Genomic DNA, 15,726 nt, shown 5'->3' on the forward strand with positions numbered 1-15,726 from the left:
ATCCTAGCGTCCAAGAACGTTAGTGGGCCACCAACGTGCCTGGACCTCCAGTCAAACGAATGTGACGGGTCCATGCATGTTTGAAGATAACACAATGCGCCTGATGTCACTTCCATAACATGTCGTATCTCTCACCTCGTTCAGAGGGTTCATCATCGTTTCGTTTTTCCCACTCTTTGCACTTTTAGGCGTTGACTGTGTTTGCTTTGCATTTCTAATCTTTCCTCTCATCGCTGCTGGATTCAGTGCTTCCTTTTTTTTCTATCTGCGCTGGCCGCCTCCCAAATTTCAGCGCCTAGATCAAATAACAATCAGTATGGAGTCATTACCTTACATGCGCGACTCGTATCGCATGTCAAAGTCACCATTCAGTCGCACGCAACGCCATAGTTTTTGGCCGGAACTCTCTTCAGATGAGAACGGCAATGCAATCAGTGCACCATGGCCTCTACCATGGGACATGTCCAACGAGATAAACCAACGGACTGTCAGCATCTTCGACACAGAGGCCCGCGCTGCACGTATGAGTGTTCTGGCTGACTCGTCACTGTTACCACCACCTACGCAACTTCGAAACAGACACTCGGTATGGCACGGAACGAATCAGGCGAATAGACAAACATGGCTCGCGCCCGTCACGCAAGCTGATGTAACAGAACGTGTGTGGCCGGGCAAGTTCGCCGTTGAACAAAGAGACTCGTGGGTAACAAGGACTCCGAACAGGTGGATTAGCTTGGACGACTCCGACAACCTCGATACCGACGCATTCGGGGTGGAATGGGAAGAGGACGATAAGGAGAACCCACTCAACTTTGGCACAGGCAGGAAATGGTTCAACGCCATGTTGCTTGCGTTCGCCTGCTTCATTGTGTCGATTGCATCTTCGGGGTTCTCTCAAGGTATGTGTTCTCCAAGACATGAGATAGAATTTTGAGCTGACACGATTGAAGGCACTGAACAACTCAAGTCCGAGTTTCACATTTCGCAGGTCACTGCGCTTCTCACTACATCGACTTTTGTGCTCGGTTTTGCTGTGGGTGCCTTGGTCTTGTCTCCTCTCAGTGAGGTATACGGGCGTCGAGATTTGTATATCATGACTTTTGGTGCATTTGTGGCTTTCAGTGGTTCAGTGGGATTTTCCTCGTCAATGACGGTCGTCATCGTACTCCGGTTCTTCGCAGGTCTTGCAGGCTCCTTCACACAAGCCGTCGCTCCCGCAGTAGTTGCCGACATGTTTGACGCCCAGGAGCGCGGTCTCGTGATGAGTATCTTCACCCTTGCAGGACTTGTGGGACAGAATCTCGGACCTATCGTTTGTGGTTTTCTCGTCAAAGCATACGGATGGCGTTCCATCGCGGTTCTCATTACCGCCACAGCACTTCCCACATGGTTCATTCTAGCCTTCACATTCCCGGAGACTTACGCGCCAGTTCTGCTACAACGTCGTGCAGATAAACTCACAAAGGAGACCGGAAAGCAGCATCTCGTTGCAGGCATGACGCCCAAGCCCATCGCCCAGCAACTCCGCATTGGCGCACTCCGTCCATGGATCATGCTCATCTACGAACCCATTGTCACGCTTCTCTCGCTTTTCTTGTCCGTTGTACATGGTACACTTTTTTGCCTTTTTGCTGCTTATCCCATAGTTTATGAGAAAGGGCGGGGATGGCCGCAGGGCGTCGCATCTCTTCCTTTCCTCGCCATCATCGTCGGCATCATGATTTCACTCCTGTACGTCGCCTTTGTGGATCAAAAGCGGTACGCGAGAGTCGTGGCTCAACACAACGGCGCCGCGCCGCCCGAGGCACGTCTCCCACCCGCCATGCTCGGCGCTGCCGCGCTCCCCATTGGCTTGTTCTGGTTCGCGTGGACGAACGGCCCTTCTGTTCACTTCATGGTCCCCGTCTCTGCGGGCACATTATTCGGGTTTGGAATGGTGTTACTATACATGTCTATTACAAACTACATCGTGGACGCATACCTCGGGTATGCTGCGTCTGCGCTTGCTGCGAGCACCGTCCTGCGATCTGTCGCTGGCGCTGCATTTCCTTTGTTCACGGGCAATTTATACTCGTCGCTTGGTATTCATTGGGCGAGTAGCGTTCCGGCATTTCTGGCGTTGATTTTCATTCCGTGTTTGTTTGCGTTTTATAAATGGGGAGATAAGTTGAGGGGAATGACGAGGTTTGGAGCCGAGGCGGCCAATATGGCTGGGAAATAGATCGTGTCAGACTAGAGTACTAAGACGCGTATTTGGATACATTCGCTTGGTGGGGAACTCAATAGATCGCGGAGTGATAGAAAAATACCTATTTGTGACAGAATTATCTATCAAGCAAGATTCATCCATTCATTTTCGCAGTTCTATGAGGATGGGGCGCATATCACCTAACCTCCTTCAAAGCTTCATTTCAATGCACACTTCTCATTGCGATATTGTAGGACCATTCGATGATCCTGCTTTTCAAAGTGTTCCTATCCATTCCCTATTTCCAACAAGCAACACACGGGGTTTGTACAAGCAGTATACAATCTGAGCTATACCGCAGAAACCTAGGAACAATTGTCTTGACCTAAGATTAAGAAAACAGTACAACGGTGTTGTTGACGAAAGTCTGGAGCTATAAATGGGTTGTACACCCATACCGTGCGGAAGTAGTTCGGCCGCAGTCAAGAACTTCAAAACTTCTGGCTTTAACGACAAGCTTGTAGTTGCGCTGCCAGAGTATGGAGACGGAGATGGATGTCGTGCAGACTGTCGACGGAGAATGCAAAGATCGTTGAAAGGGGGTTGATTGAGTGGGGAAGAAATGGTTTGCGTCCGCCTCTGCTTGTGCTGATGCCGAATTCGTAGTATGTTTTAGTGGACTGAAGGACATGTTGTATTGTTATGATGTCGTTGATTTGAAAGTGGTTTGAGGGCCCGAGTCTCTTTCTTACTGTTGGTTCTGTGTCACTGATTTATTTCTGAACTCGCCGTCCGTTCTCCTGCTTGCCTGGAGCCCAGTGCTATATAGAATAGTATAGCCTATCTTCTCAACCTGCGTTTAGCTTCAAGTTTAGGTCAAGGTGTTGTGTCGTGAGCTCTATGTTCGAATTTTTGTAAGTTGTGTAGGTGTATGTCGCCGGAATGAGGGTGTGCAAGTACCCTGCCTGCAAGGGAATGACTTTGCTTTTTATGTCTAATGGCCAAACAATTCTCGTTTTTGCTCCAATGAGACGAAGCCTGCTTGGCCAAGTGGTAAGGCGTCGCACTTGTAATGCGAAGATCGCTCGTTCGATTCGGGTAGTAGGCAGTTTATTTTTTGCGTTTCTCCATGTCTCCTGCTTGAGGTTGCGGCATATCTTTGACGGGTTTTTTTTGTTTGTCAGCTTCTTTTTTGAGTCTGGAGGTCGACACACTAGCGCGTCGCCTTTAAGAGTGTATTTTATCAAGTCTGGAGTTTTTGCGGCGTCGACTTCGAATGGATTTTTTGCAGGATGAGGCAGACTTGCAAACGGTACATTTGTGTTGGAAGAACATTCATTGAGGTCTGTGGTCACGGTGTGAGAATGAACGTTGAGCGCTACAGCAGTGATCGCGGATGTGAATATAGCGAAGCCCGCAATGAGTTGTAGCATCGTAGGGAATCAAAGATTACTCAAACTGATATAGGAGACAACAGCAGGTAGAATATCTGAGACTGACACTGACAGGACGAGATATATAGACTAGGTGGGGAAAAAGGAGCTCCTCATCTGAATTTGTTAGCATGTGAAAGTGGACACTAAGGTAACGAAGCCGGAGAGAAGACTCGCTCTTGCAAGTTCAATCCAATAATAGATAGTTTTCATCGCTAAACCGCATCGAAAATCAGTAGACCTGCTGTCAGTATGAACGTACGTTCCATGTTCGCGTTGAAAATTAATCGTGTTAGGCAGAGGTCATAGAACTGGTTGGAATAGTCATCTTGGATTTTGCCGTGACATAGATGTGAACACTGCAAATCAATACGGGTTTCACGCCTGTGTAAAGACCGGCGAAGATGTAAGCAAGATTACGGAGGTCGTCGCTTTGCTGAAGAGCTACTTCCCTTTCGCTTACCTTATCTTCCATCTCCAAGATCCAACGTATTTGATCATAGTAGTAAAACGATGCTGTGCATAACGTCACAAAGTTGCGTCGCGGAGGAGGTTATGCTGAGACGCCAGATAAACTCCATGCTGAACTTGCCATGCTACTATGCATGGCTATACTAACTCTGATGAGTAGTGTAAACATGGATTTGGTTAGAGTATTCTCGATCAAAATAGCGTAACATTGTCGTGGTAATGACGCGATTTGAGCTGAGGCTGGATTGATCTCGCAATGTTGGGATCTCGTGTTCTCATCGCGCAACTTCCTCATTACGGTAACGCCAGAAAATCGGTCGTGGTTCGACAGCAGTGAAGCGGGCAATGAGTTGATTCCAGGCAGAGTTTTTGGTGCTCAATACCTTGCGGCGATGAATCATCTGGGTCGCGCAGAGATATGATGGAAGAAAAAATTGGCGGAGGTAATGCCTGCACGTGGCTCGATGCCAATGACAGATGAGAAGTTTTGGCCGAGAGTAGTCGTGATCATTGTTGCTAAGGCGAGCAGCGAGTATGTTGGAAGACGAGGAGTGCGATACGTGGAGCAACAGATGTAAAACGAGAGCAGAAACAATAACGCCACAGCGGGTTCAGGATCCTCGGTCCGCAAGGGCGTGATGGCTGGAAAATCAGCCCTCGAGAAACCGTCGCACGGTTGCCTTTGACACGTTGCGGCTTTAAGGATGTGGAATGTTGTTCAGTGGGAAGCTAACTCATTGGAGAGTTCTGGGATGATATGGGAAAGTTTGTGTCAGAAGACCCTTTCTTCTTGAAGGCCACCCGGAACAGAAGTTGGAGGTGCCGTGGGGAGACAAAAAATGGAGGCATGGCAAGCCTCGAGCGCAAATGAGGCACGTGGCGGCCCGACCTACCGACACCAAAAAGACGAATTCACCGAGAGATCCGTCCAACGATTTGTGGCGGCCAGCCTCACGCAGCCGTTCAGAGGGACTTTGGGGCCACGATATCGCGACGGCGCACGATGCATGCCGCTCAGATGCAAGACTTGGAAACGGTGGTGCAATGCAACTGCGGAGCGGCCAGGAACGCTGCTGGGTCGAGGCTTCCTCGCTTGATGCTTGGCACCCCAACCCCGCTTGGGGTCTCCGCTTTCTCCCTCCGCGATCCACCGCGCCATTCATGTATCGCATCTCGCTCGGGACGTCGTGTCGTTCTTAGCAACGCTCTTGTCTGGACAACTTACATCATGGAAGGCCAGTTCTTTGTTTCAGTTCGCTCTGGCTGCCCTTCAACTGCGAAGACACTGTGTAATCCCAATGCGCATCCTCCGCATTCTGCATTGTGGGGTTGCTGCACGATGCTGCATGGAGAATCTCATTCGCGGAGGAATTGATCTTCGTCGTCTGACATGCTGCTTTTCAAGGCAAGCCTTGCTTATTGTGCAGTGGTCCGTTCCACTTGTACATTATGTCCAACTCCGCCGTCAGCTGGTTGGACGCAATCGTCCAGGACACGAGACATCTACCTCTAATCATCACAAAGCCGTTGCAATGCAGACCGCGCCAAGACTACACATCCAAGTAAGATTCGTTCGCTAACATGGCATGTGGTGGTCCGAGTCAATGTGGAAGACAAGGCTGGCATGCACCAAGAACTCATCTTACTGCTTCTGGAGCATGGACCGGGTTTCCGCACCATTCACACGTTATGTTCGAGGTCGCGGCATCCAATAACTGCACCGTTCCCGACGACGGAGCCCATGTCTCCGCGCCCAATCTGTACAGACGCATGTTTCCAGTGCGGTGCGCCAATACAGACACCCAGTGTTTCTGCGGTACGGCGGATACTGCGGGCCACAACCCCGGACGCCCTTGCCCATGGGATGTGGTAGGTGTGTTCGTCGAGCATGTTTATAGTTCACCCCCGTCTCGTCGGTTTGCCCATCAGCAGCAGGTCTCCACTCGAGCATCCTCACGACTATCACCACAACCATGGAGAAGGACGATACCGCTGCACGAGTCCACACGACCACCTCGGACCATGGTGTAAGCTATTCTCCTCTTCCCTACTCAACATGCGTCTTACATCTTCGCAGGACCAGAAGGGCGCCGTCGCCGAGGTGAGGGTCATCGCTGGATCTGAGGCGATCGCCGAAGCCAAGCTCAAGGAACCTCCTACACGCTTCTCCTTGTATGCCATGATTCTCTATCTCTGCGCCTTCGTTGGGTTCTTTTGCTCCACTTGCAATGGCTTCGACGGCTCTGTCTTCAACGCCCTCCTCCTCAACAAGGCCTTCAAGTCTTACTTCAAAGTTGAGAGCTCCGGCGCCTGGGCTGGCATTGTTAGCTCCATGTACCAGATCGGCGGTGTCGTTGCTATTCCCTTCATTGGCCCAGCTTGCGATACCTGGGGCCGTCGATTCGGGATGATCATTGGAGGAGCCATTGGATGCGCAGGCGTCATTATCCAGGCCACGACCAAGGCCGATCGCGGCAACCCAATCGGCCAATTCATGGGCGGTCGATTCTTGCTAGGGTTTGCTGTGCCCATTCTCACTACCGCTGGACCTCTCCATGTCATCGAGACTGCTCACCCTGCCCATCGCGGTGTCATCACAGGTCTCTACAACACCTTCTGGTTTGTGGGCTCCATTCTCGCTGCTGGCGTCGCTCGCGGCTCCACAAATCTCCCAGGCAACCAGAGCTGGATCATGCCAGTGTGGATGCAGATTCTCTTCCCTGGTCTTATCACCGTTCTCGCTTATTTCCTTCCCGAATCCCCGCGCTGGCTTTACACCCGTGGAAGACACTCAGATGCTAAGAAGATCTTGACCAAGTTCCATGGCGAAGGAAATCCAGACAGTGCCTGGGTCTCAATGCAACTTCGAGAGTATGAGGAGTACCTAAACATGGACGGTGGAGACAAGCGCTGGTGGGACTACAGTGCACTGTTCAAGACTCGTGGCGCTCGCTACCGTATTGCTTGCAACGTCACCATCTCCATCTTTGGTCAGTGGGCTGGCAACGGTGCTATCGACTACTTCATCGGCGCGGTACTCGAGACGGTTGGCATCACCGATGAAATCCAGGGAATGAACATCAATCTCGGTAAAGCCTGTGCGCAACTTGCATGCGTGAGTAGACCTGATTCTCCTCTGCTAAACCATTTGTTAATAATTTCTAGGCTGTTACTGGTGCCTTCTTTGTTGACAAGCTTGGTCGTCGACCTATGCTCATGGGCGCGTTTGGAAGTGCTGCTTTCATGTGGGCCGTCGCTATCGGTTGTGTGTCCGAAAACGCTAAAACCGGAAATGCCGCGGCCGGCAAAGCCTTCATCGCCTTCATCTTTCTGTTCAACTGTGTCTTCGCCTTTGGTATCACGCCACTTCAGGCTCTGTACCCCGTCGAAGTCCTCTCCTTCGAGATCCGCGCCAAGGGTATGGCTTTCTCCAATTTGGCTATCACAACCGCTATGTTGGTCAACCAGTTCGCATACCCAATCGCTCTTGAGAGGATCAAGTGGAAGCTGTACATTGTTTTCGCCGTCTGGTGCCCGGTGCAAGCTTTAGTTGTCTGGGCGTTCATTCCTGAGACCAAGAAACGCACGCTTGAGGAGCTTGATGACATCTTCAACGCGCCGAATCCTCGCAACGCCTCGCTTGTCAAGAAGAAGATTGCAGCCGACTCGGAGGGCAATATCCTCGAGGTGGAGAAAGTATGAGTATATCTGCTTCAGATCCTGAGTAGGGGGAACGATGCTTAGCTCCTGGTAAATCGCCACGGGTACGCTATCGTTGGGTGAGTCCACGAGGAAGGGACTTGTTGGAGGATTCGTAGAGCTAATAAATCGATATTTGTTAATTGAACAATCATATGCTACTTTCTCGCCCATGCGTCTCGAAGAAACATGGAATGTCTAACATGTCGTCGTGGTCATCTATCGCGTTTCTGCGCTTCCAAACATACATTGTCAACCCCGCTCAGAATTTTTACACAATGCACGCACGTACCGAAATCAATCACAGCTCGTGAGGGATGAACGGGTGTCACAATCGAGAAATTTTACAGTTGCTATCGCTGGCACACGTAACTGTTTCAAGTGAGCTCACCGTCAAGAAAACTGCGTGATATTGACGTAAGCCTGCATCGGTCATGACCTCTCGCTTGTTGATAAGGCTGCCTTCACAGGAATTGATTGGTCGTCATACCTGAAGTGAAAGCAGGTCCACGTGACCTTTCGTTACAGGCGGCCCCCGCCATGCCCTTTGTCTTCATTCTTCCAGTTTGCTCTTTGTCTCCCGTACAAAGTCAACACCAAGACTCGTTTACACACTCTACTCGTCTCATTACCTTTGTAAGTGCACGGCTTTTGTGCAAATCTCCCCACATTGTTTTGTCTTCGCACGAATGAGAACTGCGGATGTCCCATTCCAGACTATCATCTGCTTCTTGTCCGTTTTTACAACTGACTCAACTTGAGTAGAGGTCACTCTCCGTCACGAACATCTCCATGGCGTCTTCGAAGCGTAAAAAGGACGATGTTGTCCCCAGCGACGATCCTTCACATACGAACCGCTCAGTGCAAGATGATCAAGACATCGATAACGAGCCCCCTCCGAAGAAGCAAAAGTCAGCTTCTGTTACACGCAAAGCAGGTAACGCGTCAAAGGACAAAAGCGTGCACGATGCCACACCAAGCACAAGCAATGCGAGTGTCAACAACCCCACGCCTAGTGTCGCGGCAGCAACAACCACCCAGCAACCCAATCCAACACCTCCAGCCATTACCCCAGTCTTGCTAGATCCAAACCACACAGCTAACCGCATACCTGCCAACGACCTCACGCAAAATCCACACGCGCCCCCAGATACCGAGCCCCTCGTAAGACAAGCCTACCTACGCGAGGTCGGCACGCTAGCTCTGTTCCCAACGCGAACCCCTCTTCAAACATTGAATACTACCGTTACTAAAGAGGAGAATCTAGTCCACGAGCGCATCTTCCTCAACTGGTCTCTCAGTGACTGCATGGCGAACTACAACCGATTGGGGGCATCGGCGACTGTAGATGCCGCTGTGTCGAAGGCAGCTATCAAAGACGGACGGGTGTGGTTTGAGAGTGAGCAGGTTATTGTTCCCTGGCAATGTCGTGCGAAGGAGGATAAGAAGCGCTTGCAGGAGTTGGGACTGCGACCGCAGAACTTCCCAACGTTAGTCGTTGGGGGGAGCCCACAGCCGGATCAACCTCGTAGGGGTGCAGTGAGAGGTCCTGCGAGGCGACAGCTTAGGAACAACGTTACCGCGCAGGTTGGAGGAGTGATGGCTTCATCAGCGCTACCGCAGTCTTCTACAGGCCATCGTCTTGATGGTAATGGACCACAGACAACATCTCAAACTGGTCAGTTGGTGACTACCGTTGAAGACTGGCTACGAGACCATCAACACCTTGCTGACTTGAGCGAAGGAGAGAGCCTTTCCGAGTCCTCACGATTCAATATCAACTTCCGATACCCACCACTACCAGGCTTCGAGAGCGGCGATGCAAGCGACGAGGAGAGCGAGGAGAGCGAAGATGAAATCGAGGATTACGAATCAGATCAGTAAGTTTGTCTCAAATCAATCTTCTACAGAAGTTGACGATGCCAGAATTCCACTCCGCGACCGCTTACAAGCTGGTCTCAACATGCACGGCAGCAGACTAGTCTCGGTACTACTAGACCAAGACCGATATACGGTAAAAGGCAATGCGCTGTACAACTACTGCGACACTGTCCGCGCGGAAGTGGATGCCATTGACGGGACTCCTCAGTCTGTCGAGCAGATTGATTTCAGCGAGTTCCCGCCTTGGGTCATCCGCGCCTTCATACAGGCCATCTCGCCGTTGCCGAGCACGGAACTACCTGTCTATGACATCGAGCTACCTGACGAAGCTTTTGAGTCTGGCACGTATAAAGATGGCATTCTCGGAGTGCTTAGACCCGCCAACACTAAGGTCAAGAGGTGGGATTGGAATCTCAAGAACTGCATGGAGTTGTATGACGTGGCTGTGACAGCGGGTTGTGGTGTGGTGAAAGACATGGTCACCGATCGTGTGCGACAGCTCTATCAAGAGCACTACAAGCAGGGAACTCCTCTGGCCTTCACCATCCCGGGAAGGTATCTCGAGTATCTGGATCGCGAGGAGGATGAGCCGTTGCTGAGACTCCTGGTGGACATCACCATCGACCGCACACCCGATGGCACTAAACTCAGCTGGGCAAGCGGTACGGGCGAACATGTGTCGCGCATGGCGCAGCAGTGCATGGATGAGCAAGATGAAGGCAGGCAGCATCTACATCATGGAAATCAGAAGATGCGTTGCCGGAGGTATCATACGCATGGTCCATATGAACCTTGCCACACGTCTCTTAGCCGCCGAGTCAGCACCGAGGAACTTATCTGGATGCTGTTCCACCGGGTGATGAGACTCACCGAAGATGCTGCGAGGGCGGAGATGGCGCATGTGTTTAGTGATCCAAGGTATGCGGATGAGGAAGAGACCCGTAAGGCAACCGACGCTCTGAGGGTTGTGTTGTCAGAGGGTGGAAGATTCGTTACGTACTGTCTTCAAGAGGAGACCAAGTTGGCGAAGTTGATGCTCGAGATGGAGCGGTTGAGAAAGTGGGGTGTAGCACAGGTACGGGAGGAGAAAGATCTGAGAGTCTGGAGAAGGTGGCTGAGGGAGGGCAAGAGAGGGGTTGCGAAGGCGAGGGAGAGATTGAGAGAGTATTTGGATGTGGGCACTGAGAGATCTGACATCTGAAGGATTAGACGATATTATGGGGAAGCTAAGGGCGAGAAAATGGTCCATTGACCACAGATTGTGTGCTCTCACACGTTACATAAGCTTGATAGGTACGATCAAGTCGTATGTGTTTCTCGAATATTTCGAGACGCGTTAATAATCTCTCCGCGTGGGTTTTGAACTTTGATGTCGTACCTGCCTCCTTTGTTATCGCAGACTGTGAAGTACATCATGCAAATACAAATGATCCACACTTTTACATATCACATCGCGTTCTTCTCTTTCACTCACCTCATTCAGCCATCTCATATCCTGACAATCGACTCCGAGTGTGCACTCCCGATCCACCAGCTAACACCTGCCCTGCGACAAGCAGCCAGTCTAATACCTGTCATTATCAAGCCCTCGCCTGAGAAGGGGACGTAACCTTGACGCCACAGCGACCACAGACTCCCGTCTGTACGGTGCGCTTATTACAGCCTGGGAGAAGGAAACTCGCTACGACCCGGTGAAATCTAAGCACAGCAAACGCGTTCTTCACTCATCGTTCAGAAACTTCAATGCCCATCACGAAGGGCCGATCGCTCCGTACCGCAATGGATTTGTCGACGGAGTCATGAGGGCGTTTCAACAAGATCTTCATCTCGTTCTTCGACCTGATGATGTATGGCTTGCAATCCTCACTCAGTTTAGTTTCTATGTCAACAAGAATGCTGAAGAGTTGCGCGACCAGTTTGTCGCTCATCAAGGAAAGGAGGAGCTGGTTGTCGAGGACCACACTAGGCCGTGCCTCAATTGGGATATCGGGAGCATGTCTAAGCAGTTTGCTACACTGAAGCAGGAGAAGGTAATTAATCCTAGCGTCCGCGATTGGCTTGTTCCCGTGTTCTCGACTACAACCGACCTTGACTTGGCGGTGTCTTCGATGGTCGTGATGGCGACTATGAAGTAATATTTCGCCTTTGAGCTCAAGAGCGGGTGGGGTTTCCCATCAGTTACTCTCCTTGGTGAGGTCGAGGACTGGCAGAAGATTCTGACACGACTAGACCAGCTTGCAGAATACGGCGAACAACCAGCCAAGTGGAGTCGACTTCTCGTACCGGTACTCAAGCGATTCATCGCCTCATTCTACATGCCAGACTCGACTGAGTTGAAGAAATTTTGGATGCAAGCGGTTCACTCGGACGGTGCACTTGGAAGTGGCCCTCTCCCGACGTACAACGGATGGCTTACTGCATTCATGTACTGGGACAACGAAGGTTATTGCCAGAGATCCAAGGACATCGTTGTTGCAAACGATAAGAAGCCTCCCAAGATCGACGGTGAAGTCTACCCTCTCATCTACCACACTCTCGAGGGTGTTCCTTCTGGAGTTGTTGAGATTTCGGTCACTGTGAAAGCCTTGGATCTCGGCCTTCGATTCAAGACGAGAATCATCGCAGGCTCCATGGGTATGACAGTCACGAATGGTTCTAAGCAAGGGTCTGGCACGATGGTGCAGCCTTGCCCTGGTTGGTGGATGGTGGAGTACTCGCGTGAGTCAATCGGTCGGGTCTAGTTGTCATGGGCTCAATAGAGTGAGCGAAGACTTGTGGAGATACGCTACAGCGTTGCAGTGTAAGACATGTCTACCGTGCAAGATAGACTCAGTCAGCTGGTGGAATTCATCTGACTGGCTAGGTATGAAGCTATGCTAAGGGTTTCTATAATATCGAATTATCTTCCAAAATACAAGTCCGAACTCTCGCCTGGTCTCATTCTCATTCTCATATTTCGGCAGGAATTTAGATGACAATTCCAAAATCCGCATCGCGTATCACAGCGTGTAGCTCATTCACTATAACTATCCCCACGTCTCGTTTCCATATTCTTTTCATCTCGGCACAATCCCGGTGCACCGCAGATGAATGCTTAAACGACAGTTGGTAAGATCTTTATCGTCACTCATGCAACCACTTTCGCAACTTCATCCCCTTCAGGATACATAATTAAAGTTCCCAAGCAACTGACTATCAAAACCGTGGCCTACGTATATCCATACCCGCCCACTCCAAACTTCCATTCCACAAACGCCGCCCGATTAATCGCCTTGGCCTCCTCCAATTCCCTCAGCTCCTCTTCAATCTCATCTGAGGCTTCCGCATCACCTTGCTTGTTTGCCTCCAACCACTGCCTGTGTTTCGACAAGATCGTCCTTTTCATTCTAGCGGAAAGAGGCTTTGGGGCTACATATGCGCGGTGATGTTGCGGTATGTGGACTTTGAGTTTCACAATGAGGGATTTTTGGGGGTGTCGCATTGCTGTGGGCAGGCAGATGGGATGAATCGCATGATAGGGTGCTTGGGCTATTACTTGGAGAGGTTTGCTGTATGGAAAAAGCTGTTTGATGGTAGGGGAGTGTGGAACTTTTAGAATTGGTCATGTGGTGTTTGAAATGCATGATGGGATTGTTCACGCAGTCTCGAGATGCTGGAATAGCAAATAAAGGACAATGAACATGACTTTTCAAAAGCACCAGCTCAATGCATTTATTCAAACTACTTTTGAAGGAGCGACTGATACGAACAAACTGTCAAGGCGTGTAGCCAAAATGCACTGCTCAAGTGCAACTTCCATCCCCCTCACCTCAGGAAAATGTGCAGTTTGTACTCTGACCCTAGCAACCAACAACACAACTGATTTACCCAATATCGGTTGTTCTTCCTCTTCTCACCCCACCTGAGCCCGAGACTCCCCAACTTCCACCCGCATGTGCTCACTTACATCTCCACTACTCTTGCGACCCATGTGGATCTTGTTCTGATCAATTTGGTCGACCATTCTCAGACTTCCACGGCCTTGCCCTTAACACCCTCAGACATGTCAGGGCGCAAGTCCTCTGAGGCTATGCTATCATGATAGACAGCAGCATCCTCATCTGCATCCAGGTAAACCTCTCCACGCAACAAGTTGTAGCCTGCTCCTCCCTTGGTAGTCTGTCTGACTTCTGCACCGCTTATGGTGAACTTGTTGCGACAATTGGGGCATTGTCGACATGTGTCATCTTTAAATGATGCGAACAGCGCCGGAGCGTTGTACAAGACGATGCCAAAGTGAATGAACCTGTTACTGTGAGCAAAGCATTCTCGAACTGCGCATGTGACAAAGATGAGCTTACATATTGACAATCATGGGCGCAGTAGTGTATCCTGCCAACAAGCCGAATCCCGGCCGTCTCATAGTCCCGATATCAACAACCCAAATCGGAATCAGCACACCAAGATACGCGAACCCGGCCAGAAGGTCAAGAAGAGCCATCCGGGGACGTGCGGGAGTGGAGACAAAAGTGTTTCGATGCTTCTTGTGATGCAGAAGACTCGCCGTCGCAGCAATAGCGGTAAGCGCAACAGGGATAAATCCGAAGGCGAAAGCAGTGAGATGTCTACTCCGTGAGTAGTTATCAAAGGGTCTGTCCCATGAGTAGTTATTAGAGTGTTTGATCCTGACGATCGTGGAGGTGACAAGGAGAGGTGTCGCGATGGCGTTGCAGAGGAGCGAACCCAAGCGGAGGAGACGCTCATCAGCCATGATAGGACTCATGTTCGAACAAAAGTCAGAGCGAAGATATTGAAGAGCTGATCACACAAGCTTAGTGTAATTGGTAAAGAATGTGTATGTTGGTGGACTCGTGCGGACAAGTGAGCCAGATAATCTTTCAGGTGTAAAATGGCAGCCTAGAGACGTCCACCAGGCAACGACGAAAAGATGCCAAGGTGTTCTTGCAGTAACGCTCCTGGACGCCTTGATACAACCCAGACCAATCAATTCGAAGGAAACGGCGACGTCTTACATCTGTCCCGCACCCCACAGATGCCAACGAATTGAAAAGCAAAACTTGCGGGAGGGTGGTTGCCACTAGACCAACGAGACTTCGAAGGAAGGGGCTGAGCCTAATCGAAACAGGAGACCCGGTGCGCTAGGTGCTACATATGGTTTCTATACGAGGCAGACTCGAAGTTTCTCCACCTTATGCTGATTTCAATCAACCACTCCACCCGTGAATGTGAAACTCCTCGGTTGAATGTCAAACGGGCATCCCCATCATTAGTCGAAGGACTATATGTTGGGTGATGAAGCTAGGATATGCACAGATGTGCCCGAGGAAGACTGGGTAAGTCCATTTGACCTTGTCGTTGCGAAACTGAGAAACTGAGGCACGCCTGGCATATCCCGTGTGTGATCGATAAGGAGGTCTTCGGGGTATGACAGCTCATTGTCGAGTGATATCATATTGTGCGTACGCATTGTGTGTTGGTAATGACAGCCGGCTCCAACCCGACTTTCACGCGTGATGCCATCGGTGTTCGGCATTATCGTATCCCTGCCTGGCAAATGCTGACTGCATCATACGAGAGCCATCTGAAGTTGGTTTCGCGCGTTGCCGAGTAGGATACGAGGTTTCCCAATTGATTGATGGTCAGATCGAAGCTTCAGTCAGCCTATGTCCGTGCACCGGGCACGAGCCACGTCCTTCGTCATCAGAATGTCAACTTCAACTCGCCAAAGCACCTCGACCTTTTCCTGTAGGATATTTTGTTACATACGGGGTTCCAAACGCATTGTTCATGTTAGGCGATGCGACTAACATACTCGAGTAACTAATTCCTAAGGCAAAAACGACATCAGAGGCAAAGAACAACCTAATGCTGCAAGCAACACTCTTCAGAACATGAGCGCGACTTCCAGCACTGTGTGAGTGTTGTGAATGGTATGGCTAGACTCCCAGCCAATGCTCCAGCAAGGTCAGCCACACACCATCGATGTTGTAGCAGCAATTTAAGTAAAAGATACACTGTGAAAGAAGTAATGGCAAGATAGACTTTGGTCCAATC

The 15,726-nt window shown here is 50.5% G+C and overlaps 4 protein-coding genes and 1 non-coding gene across 5 annotated transcripts; 4 read left to right on the forward strand and 1 right to left on the reverse strand.

The window, feature by feature from the left end:
* Positions 1-101: 101 nt before the first annotated feature.
* Positions 102-2,337, forward strand: P153DRAFT_370577 (MFS general substrate transporter). The gene is made up of 2 exons (XM_033669072.1): positions 102-899; positions 951-2,337. Exons 1-2 carry the CDS (start codon positions 461-463, stop codon positions 2,219-2,221), a joined length of 1,710 nt encoding a protein of 569 aa, XP_033519044.1. The 5' UTR covers positions 102-460; the 3' UTR covers positions 2,222-2,337.
* An 887-nt stretch (positions 2,338-3,224) lies between these two features.
* P153DRAFT_t113 lies at positions 3,225-3,296 on the forward strand. Its single transcript has one exon. It is a non-coding gene; the product is annotated as a tRNA-Thr (tRNA).
* A 2,769-nt stretch (positions 3,297-6,065) lies between these two features.
* On the forward strand, positions 6,066-7,794 carry P153DRAFT_360850 (general substrate transporter; the record flags this gene model as incomplete). Its single annotated transcript, XM_033666943.1, has 3 exons — positions 6,066-6,119; positions 6,170-7,207; positions 7,258-7,794. The coding sequence occupies 3 exons, from the start codon at positions 6,066-6,068 to the stop codon at positions 7,792-7,794; spliced, it is 1,629 nt and encodes a 542-aa protein (XP_033519045.1).
* Positions 7,795-10,980: 3,186 nt separating this feature from the next.
* Positions 10,981-12,413, forward strand: P153DRAFT_379286 (uncharacterized protein; the record flags this gene model as incomplete). Its single annotated transcript, XM_033669853.1, has 3 exons — positions 10,981-11,079; positions 11,376-11,786; positions 11,823-12,413. The coding sequence occupies 3 exons, from the start codon at positions 10,981-10,983 to the stop codon at positions 12,411-12,413; spliced, it is 1,101 nt and encodes a 366-aa protein (XP_033519046.1).
* A 1,264-nt stretch (positions 12,414-13,677) lies between these two features.
* Positions 13,678-14,422, reverse strand: P153DRAFT_301263 (uncharacterized protein; the record flags this gene model as incomplete). Its single annotated transcript, XM_033664376.1, has 2 exons — positions 13,678-13,957; positions 14,013-14,422. 2 exons carry the CDS (start codon positions 14,420-14,422, stop codon positions 13,678-13,680), a joined length of 690 nt encoding a protein of 229 aa, XP_033519047.1.
* Between the last annotated feature and the right edge of the window lie 1,304 nt (positions 14,423-15,726).

This window comes from Dothidotthia symphoricarpi (assembly GCF_010015815.1).
Source record: "Dothidotthia symphoricarpi CBS 119687 unplaced genomic scaffold P153scaffold_22, whole genome shotgun sequence".
Classification (NCBI taxonomy): domain Eukaryota; kingdom Fungi; phylum Ascomycota; class Dothideomycetes; order Pleosporales; family Dothidotthiaceae; genus Dothidotthia; species Dothidotthia symphoricarpi.